General features: G+C 49.7%; 1 protein-coding gene across 2 annotated transcripts in view; it reads left to right on the forward strand.

Annotated features, from left to right (window-relative positions):
* The window catches only part of LOC122911248 (pyruvate dehydrogenase phosphatase regulatory subunit, mitochondrial), a 38,048-nt gene that overhangs the window by 23,757 nt on the left and 5,367 nt on the right, over window positions 1–8,924 (forward strand). For both annotated transcript variants that reach the window (XM_044255741.1, XM_044255742.1), the window contains 3 exons: window positions 1,047–1,141; window positions 2,474–2,563; window positions 8,353–8,535. In XM_044255741.1, coding sequence (XP_044111676.1) covers window positions 1,047–1,141; window positions 2,474–2,563; window positions 8,353–8,535 — 368 coding nt within the window. The remainder of the gene's footprint in view (window positions 1–1,046; window positions 1,142–2,473; window positions 2,564–8,352; window positions 8,536–8,924) is intronic.

Raw genomic sequence — 8,924 nt, forward strand, 5'->3', positions numbered from 1 at the left:
CAACCCACTGCATCACTCTGGTGTCCTGAACGGTATTTTTAAATTTATTGCTGATGTATTATTCTCCTCAGAATTTCCCGTTACCTTTTCTAAGTGAGTGAATAATTTTTGAGGATGACTTAATTTTTTTTTTAAGATTTTATTTATTTATTTGACAGAGAAGCAGTGAAAGAGGGAGCATAAGCAGGGGGAGCGGGAGAGGGAGAAGCAGGCTTCCCACAGAGCAGGGAGCCCGATGCGGGACTCAATCCCAGGACCCAAGATCATGACCTGAGCTGAAGGCAGACACTCAGCTGACTGAGCCACACAGGCTCCCCAAGGATGACTTAATTGTCTCCTCCTGAGCAGTCCTGTGGGGGAGCAGCCCCTCCTTCTACCTGCTCATTCTAGGTTTAATGCCTGCCAACCCCCCATTAAACTGACACCCACCCCTCGTCCCCAGCAGGCCCTCGTTGCCAATTCATAGCAGCTTTTCCTTCTTGCTACCAGACTAGCAGACTGTAGAACCGGAGTTGTTTTCTAGCCCCTGAGGGTGGTTGGTGTGTAGTTCCCACAGGCTGCTGTCACATGATGGACTCCAGGCTGGTTGGGCAGCTCTCCTCAGGGCTGTCCTCCTGGTGCAGATCGGGGATTGGGCTCCTCACGTCACGTAGCAGCGTGGGAAAAGGGAGGCAGTGGGAACTGTGCGGCCAGTTCAAGGCCAGGCCTGGCAGTGGGCTCCTGTCGTCAGCCAGGACGTGGTCTCACGATCCCAGTGTCCCTGCAGAGGCGGCCGTGGGTTGTCTCCCAGCGCAGCCCGGCAGAGGAAGCAGCTCGCTGGGCGCTGTTGCCAGCAGTCAGTAGCTGCCTGTGGCAGCCTGTCAGGAGGGGTGTGTTTGTCAGAATGGAGGGACTCTCTCTCTGTCCATTCTTGGGTTGCCTAAGCAAAGGGTTGCTGTCGTGGTCTCAATGCCCAGGCCTGGCAGCAAGGGATCAAGTCCAAAACCGACTTTTCTCTTTGGCCCCGCTGTCACCTGGACTGGCATCTCTCGTTCCTTTCCATTTAGCCCTCAATCTGATCGGTCCTCGCGCTGTGGATGTGCTGTCCGAGCTGTCCTATGCCCCTATGACTCCGGACCACTTCCCAAGTCTCTTTTGCAAGGTGGGTGCTAATAAAGTTTTAGTTGTTAAGTGGGTTGTTAAGGGAATACTTGTTTTATAGTGATGGCAATTACATGTTCTTACTACAGCAATTGATGCCCACAAAGGGTGTTGTGGTTTTCATTAAGCAAACAAAATGACTCAGTAAATTCGTTTATTTTTCACCCTGCCAGGTCTCCTTATTCAGTAAGCATTAGGCTATCTTTGAAAGTGGATTTAACTTCTCGGAGTATCAGCCCTATATATTTATTGCTTTATGTAGCAGTGGCTTAAATTTCCTAAGTTAGAGCATTATTACACGGATGCCAAAAATGCTGGTTAAGGTCAGGTCCGCATTCTCTGTGCTTCCCCTTCCCCTTCACAGAGTAACTTCTGTCTGTGTGGTATCTCTGGGTGAGCAGCTTCTGTAAGTTCCTTATGTTTGGCAACAGTAGCCACTGATAACTGAGTAAAACAAGTGGGAACTGAATGCTGGTAAACGAGGTCTAAACAGACCAGTGGTTTGGTGACCTGTAACCAACAGCCGTGGGACAGTTACTCATAGAGGCTTCTCGAAATTCGGACCCAAGCTGGGATCCAGCTGCTGACTGTACAGTTTTCCTTTTCCTCCGCGGCAGAATGGAAGCAACGGAAAGCTCACGCCATTAGCCGTTAGCAGGCCCTTCCCTGCAGGGCTTGCTTCCTGACGAGTGGTCCATGTGCATGAGCCTGCGGAGCAGCGTGTCCTCTTGGGCTCCCTGGGGGAGTAGCTTGCTTCACTGCCATCTGGGACTTAGCACTTTCCATGATAGGAACAACAATGGTGCCAGAGGGCCGTTAGGTAACTAAGGCTCCATAAACACATTCTGAGGGTGAGAAGCCCAGCCTCTGACCCGAGTAGCAGGTGCACCACGTTCTGTGGTCATCGGGTGCCCTCTTGTGGGGCAGGTGCCCGGGACTTGGCTGCCAGATCCCCTGGAGAAGACATTGACCCGGTCTTCATCACTCAAGAGGCCCCTGACTACAACCAGTCCTCAGCAGGGCTTTGTGACAAGAAGTGTTTCTTGCTTATAAAGACTTTGCCTCCACTTCCCACCAGCAGCTTGGCTGGCCCTCCTGCAGTGGCGACACTCCTGGGAAGAGAGATTGTAGCGACTCTGCTCCGTTCCTGGTGACCCCAGTACTTGCAGACAGACCACTTGGAGGATGAATTTTTCATTCACATGTGCCCTTGTCGAATCAGAGGTGCAGAGCGAACGAGAGGGGCTCACCTCAGGTGTTCGTCGCTCCGCAAGCACTGGGTGCCCAGGACCTCTGAAGTGCCCGTGCTCAACCGCTCCCTCTGCTTCCACAGGAGATGAGCGTGGGCTACGCGAACGGGATCCGGGTGATGAGCATGACGCACACGGGAGAGCCGGGATTCATGCTCTATATCCCCATAGAGGTGAGCCTCCCGGGGAAGGCGCCGGCTTCCCCACGCCGGCTGGGCACTGGCAGGGCTAGAGAGCATTTCCAGCTGGGCCTTGGGAACTGAGGTAGGCTGCAGTGGAAGGACTTCAACATTTGAACTAAGATATTTACTTTTTGAAGAGGAAATACATTTACATGGTTTAAAAATCAAAACCTAGGGGCGCCTGGGTGGCTCAGTGGGTTAAAGCCTCTGCCTTCGGCTCAGGTCATGATCTCAGGGTCCTGGGATCAAGCCCCAAATTGGGCTCTTTGCTCAACAGGGAGCCTGCTTCCCCCTCTCTGCCTGCCTCTCTGCCTACTTGTGATCTCTGTCTGTCAAATAAATAAATAAAATCTTTACAAATTAAAAAAAAAAAATCAAAACCTATAGGAAGGATTTAGTGCCACCTGAGCAGTTCCCAGCAACCACTAGTGACCAGCTATTTTTTGTAGGTCATGTCCAAGATTTCTGTGCATATGCAGATAAGTTCAAAGACACCATAACCCTTTTTTAGAAACACAGATGGAAGCATCCAGATGTTCTTAATAATCGTAGAGCTCCTTCCGGGTCAGTACCTAAAGAGAAGAGCTCCCTCTTTATTTTTTAACAATGGTGAGTCTTACTTCACATCACATCATCAAATCATCATTTACATGATTAGTCTGGGACTAATGGACGTTTGTGGGTGTAGCGCTTTGTAGGCCTTTGTTAGAAGCCGCTCTGTGTCCCGTTGTCTTCCCGGGCCGCACACGCGCACGCCCCAACGCTGCTCTCTCACACGCTGGCTGATAGGTACGGCGTTGTCAGCGCACTCTTCACTTTCTTTGTGAGATGAAGCAACTTTTCAGAACCCATTTCCAAGTAAAAGCTCATCTGTAGGACCTGTGCACTCCTGCCTGCCCCTCCCGCACCTTGTTCTTCTGACCTTATCCTTTCTCTGCCTCTTCTGCTCCTTGCCAGTCCCTGACCGTGCTGCTGCTCCTGCCTCAGGGTCTTTGCACTTGGCTCTTCCCCTTCCCTGGTGTGCCCTTCCCCCATCGGGAGGCTCTCAGAGCCGCACCTGCTTCGGGTTGCGTTCACATGGCATCTTCCAGATGAGGCCTTAACGGGCACAACAGCCACCCCACCCCCTGGTTCTCCCTCTCTGCTTTCCATGTGATGAAATGTATTTTATTTATTTCATTCATCAGATTACCTTTATTTAAGTTCTCTGAAGGCAGGATTATTTATCTGTTTTAACTTTTATATCCTAGGCACCTAGAGAAGTATGTGGCACACAGTAAGTGGTTAATAAACGTTGCATGAATGAATGTTCTGGTCATAACCTTTGTGCACTTTTGTAATCAATGATTGGTCTTTTTTTTTTTCCACTGAAGATTTTTATTTATTTATTTATTTATTTTAAGATTTTAATTATCCATTTGACAGAGATCACAAGGAGGCAGAGAGGAAGGCAGAGAAAGAGGAAGGGAAGCAGGCTCCCCGCTGAGCAGAGAGCCCGATTTGGAGCTCGATCCCAGGACCCTGGTCCCGGCAGAGGCTTTAACCCACTGAGCCACTCAGGTGCCCCAATGATTGGTCTGTTTACCAGTTTTTAAGCATTGTCTAAATCAGTCCTTGCTGTTGAGGTGTATCCCAGTTTGTCTTTTTTTTTTTTTTTCTTAAGATTGATTTTATTGGAGAGTGTGCGCGCAAGCAGGGTGATGGGCAGAGGGAGAGTCTCGGGCAGACTCGGTGCGGGACTTGATCTCAGAACCGAGAGATCGTGACCTGAGCTGAAACCAAGAATTGGAGGCTTTAACCACTGAGCCACCTAGATGCCCCCCAGTTTGTGATGGGCAGAGGGAGAGTCTCCGGCAGACTCGGTGCGGGACTTGATCTCAGAACCGAGAGATCGTGACCTGAGCTGAAACCAAGAATTGGAGGCTTTAACCACTGAGCCACCTAGATGCCCCCCAGTTTGTCACTGGTCTTTTCATTTTTTTGCCACACAGGGTTTAAAAAAAAAATTATGAGAAATGTTTCATACATTGCAGAGATTTGATTTTTATGTAATTGAGTTGATCTTTTGTGCCTTCTGGAGTGTGATGCATAGTGTCAGGATTATAAGATTTTTTTCAGTTTTCCTCTAGTGCTTTTATAGTTGTGTTGCTCTGTTGTATGGGTTTGTGGGGTTTTCATGTATTTTGATGCCCCATCCTTTCGCAGTGTCTCTTGCTGTACTTCATGGGATATGGATTAGACTTTTTTTTCTACATGGATAACCAGTTGATTTGACATTCCGTCCTTACCGGATCCTAAATTCCTCTATGTTTTTGGATTAATTTCTGGACTTCTGTTTTTATTTTTGGACTTCTGTTCCCTTAGTCTATCCATGATCAGGGTCACTTATATATTGTAATATTTGGTCGTGCTTATCCTCCTCCATAGCTTGGAAAACTCTGGGGAAAAAACCATTCATGTTTTCTTATTTTCCCTTGGAAACTATAATTATCTAGTTAAGAACACTGACGGATTCTGGATTATATTACATTTATACATTAGGAAGAACTGACATGATGTGCTCAATCTTTCTTTTTTTTTTAAAGATTGATTGATTTATTTGACAGACAGAAATCACAAGGAGGCAGAGAGAGAGGAGGAAGCAGGCTCCCCGCTGAGCAGAGAGCCCGATGCGGGGCTCCATCCCAGGACCCTGGGATCATGACCTGAGCCGAAGGCAGAGGCTTTAACCCACTGAGCCACCCAGGCGCCCCTGATGTGCTCAATCTTAAAAAGAAAAAGACTTTGAGTTTTTATTTAAGTATTTTTGGTGACCTTTCAGAGATATTTGAAGTTTTCTTCTTACAGATGTTAAAATATTTTGTCGCTATTGTGAATGAGAGGAGTATCTTTGTTCCATTATCTTCTAAGTGATTATTATTTTTTTAAAAAGATTTTATTATTTGAGGGCGGGAGCATGCACAGGTTGGGAGATGGGCAGAGGGAAAGGGAGCAGCTTAGCCAGGAGCTCGAATCGGGTCTTGATCCCAGGACCCTGAGATCATGATCTGAGCTGAAGGCAAATGTTTAGCCTTAACTGAGCCACCCAGGCGCCCCAAAGTGATAATGAAAGCCATTTTTTTCTATTTTTTATTTCCTTACTAAATTTTCTTATAGTTGTTTTTTAGTTGAGTCCTTGGAATTTTCAGGGTCCAGGCTTAGGTACGTAGGGATCCTAGGCATCTCTGTCTTGTTCTTGATGTTAGTTGCATTACCTACAGCCTTAGGCTTTCTTTCCGTTACTGGCGGAAGTATGCATCTGCCAGCCCGTGGAATTTTATGTCCTTGTCCAGACAGATATAACCGTTTTAAGATGAAGGGATTAGTCATAATTTGGGAAGAGTTGATGCAGAGTTAGCTGACTTGTGCCTGGCAGGCAGGGATCGATTCTGAAGTGCCACATGATCAGTCAGCTTTGCCACTTGGGTGCCTGTGTCATTAAGTGGCCAAACCTGGTCAAGAGGGGGATGCTCTGTGGCTCCAGTAGCTTCATTAGTTAAGGCCTTGGTTTCTATGTCTATCCTGGGCTGGTCCTGCTTTTATGATTATTTTCCATGAGTCCAAGAGGTGATTTGTGCCATGCCTGGGTTCTTCTCAAGCGCTTTCATCCTCAAGAAGGTTATGCAGTTGACCCTTGAATAACGTCTAGGTCAGGGCACCCCCATCCCGCCCCAGTCAGAGCCCCACATAGAACTTTCATCTCCTCAAAAACATGATCTGCTAAGAGCCCGCTGTTGACTGGAAGCCTTACTGATCACTCGAGGAGCTGACGGACACATACTTCGTGTGCTCTGTGTACTGTGTACTGTCCTCTTACAGTCTAGGAAGCTAGAAAAAAGAAAATGTTAGTAAAATCCTAAGGGAAATATATTTACAGCCCCGTACCATGTGCAGAAGTCCATGTAGAGGCGAGACCCACATGGTTCAAAGCCATGTGAACTCTACTGTCAACTACATTGGTCTCTTTGAGGGAAATGTATTCCGAGATGTGGTGGCAGATGGTAGGTTCTTGCTTTGCTCACACTGAATCCCCAGCACTTAGACAAGGAGTACGTGCTCGGGACCTGCTTTTCTCATCCAGCCCTAGTTGCCTACTGAGTCTTTCTTCCCTGGCCTTCCTCTTCTCTCTAGTATTCAGCTCAAGACCGGAAAGCACTGAACGGAAGGCACCAGGGATGCGGGCCCTTCATTATTGCCACGTCCCTGTCACTGTCCCCTCAGCCTGCCCCCATGCAGGTGTCTGGGCCACAGGCACCATAGCTGTGTGTAGATGCGGTCGCATGGAGGCTGTCCCCGCGGGTGGCCCGTTCAGCAGCTGCTGCCTCAGCTGGAGGAATGCACCAGACAGGCCAGGGGCCCCACCAGGGGAAAGGACTTCCATGCCGAGGAGGAAGCCAGGTGTTTTTCTGGTTTTACCGTGGGCACGTGTCACTGGACAGGTTTGCGTGCGCACGGCCTGGTGGACTGACCAGCCCCGTGGAAGAACTGCCGGGCTAAGTTCCACAAGCGTCGTTCATCTCTCAGGGAAGAGCACACAAAGGTGTTTTCCTTGTGACGAAGATACTCGGGACTCACTCTTGAAACAGCCCATGCGTCTGTCACACAGCAGGGTCCCCGCCAGGGTCATCAGGTGGTCTGCTCCCTCGCTAGCTCTCATTTGTCTCCTGCCTGGAGTCTGTACCTTTTGTCCCCTCCCTCCACTTCCCCTCCTGGAGCCCCCCAACTCTCGAACCACAACTCTAGTCTTTCTGGAGGTGTGGGTTTGCGTTTCTTCGTTGTTTTGGGTTCCACTTAGTGTGATCACACAGCGTTTCTCCGATTTCTCGTTTGGGTTTTTGTTTCACAGTTTTTCTAGCAAATAACGTTGTCTGTTCTGGGCTTTAAAGATTTTATTTATTTATTTGTCAGAGAGAGAGGGAGAGAGAGCAAGCATAGGCAGACAGAGAGGCAGGCAGAGGCAGAGGGAGAAGCAGGCTCCCTGCTGAGCAACGAGCCCGATGTGGGACTCGATCCCAGGACGCTGGGATCATGACCTGAGCCGAAGGCAGCTGCTTAACCAAGTGAGCCACCCAGGCGTCCCTGTTCTGGGCTTTAGATTCCACACAGCGTGTTTAGGTAGGGATTGAGCATTCGCTTTCCATTTGGAAAACTTTGTTTGCTTAAGGTATCTGAGTTTCTAGAACCAAGAAAAGAATGCCACAAGAGGCTGGCTGCTGTGGGACATGGGCAGGGCTGTGCTGCCTTCCTGGCTCCTCTGTGACTTGATCTGGTTGTCTGGATGTGCTGTCATCTGTGAAAAGTCAGAGACTGTGCAGAGTTGTGTGTGATCCATTTCCTAGCCCGGGCAGTGCATGAGGGGTCACGGGGGAGCCAAGCGGGGCAAGAGAGCAAAGCCCGTGGCAGATGACTGGGCTGCTGCGGAGGCGGTGATGGGCCTGGCCATGCCGGGGGGTAAGCATGCATCTAGGATTGGTACTCGCGACCTGCTCCCTGTTCGAGGCGCTGGAGAGAAGGGAAAGATACGGGTACTGCTTTCATGGAGCTTAATGTTGGGGTTGGGGAGACCCTGGCTCATTATCCCTGGAGGGGGTAGTGCTTTGGTTTGTCAAAGATGAGACATCCTGAGAATTTCATACACCCTCTGCCTTGTCAGAGTCGAGGTGGCCTGCCGTCGGCACTGCCAGACACACCCCCATGTCGAATGGATGTGTGAGTTACTGACCTCTCCTCTCCCCCTCTAGTATGCCCTGCACGTGTACAACGAGGTGATGAGTGTTGGGCAGAAATACGGAATCCGGAATGCTGGGTACTATGCTCTTCGTAGTCTTCGAATTGAGAAGTTTTTTGCCTTCTGGGGTCAGGATTTAAATACCCTCACCACCCCCCTGGAATGTGGACGAGAATCGCGGGTGAAACTGGAGAAGGTACTGTGTCTGCGCGGCCCAAGGGCTCCCCCCACCCCACCCCCTGCCCCTGCCGCATGAGTGGACGTGGCCTCAGAAAGGAGCGGCTGAGGTGGAAGGCCCAGGGATGGCCTTGGATGGACAAGGACAAGGACGTCCTTAGAATGAAAAATGTGTCTGTCCTAATAAGAAAACTGGTTTTGAGCTCTTGGCTCCCCCACCCCTTACACCCCTGAGATCAAGAGCCGCGCACCCCACCGTCGGAAGCAGCCAGGCACCCTGCTTGGCCCTCCTGCAGATGGAGGGCTGTTGGGGAAGTTTCTCCATTTCCATGCCATGGACCTTTGTACACGGTATGCCTCTTAGAGTCCGCTGCCTCAGTTTTCTTTCTTTTCAAAGTGAATAGGAAC

Source organism: Neovison vison, chromosome 7 (genome assembly GCF_020171115.1).
Source record: "Neovison vison isolate M4711 chromosome 7, ASM_NN_V1, whole genome shotgun sequence".
In the NCBI taxonomy this organism is placed as follows: Eukaryota; Metazoa; Chordata; class Mammalia; order Carnivora; family Mustelidae; genus Neogale; species Neogale vison.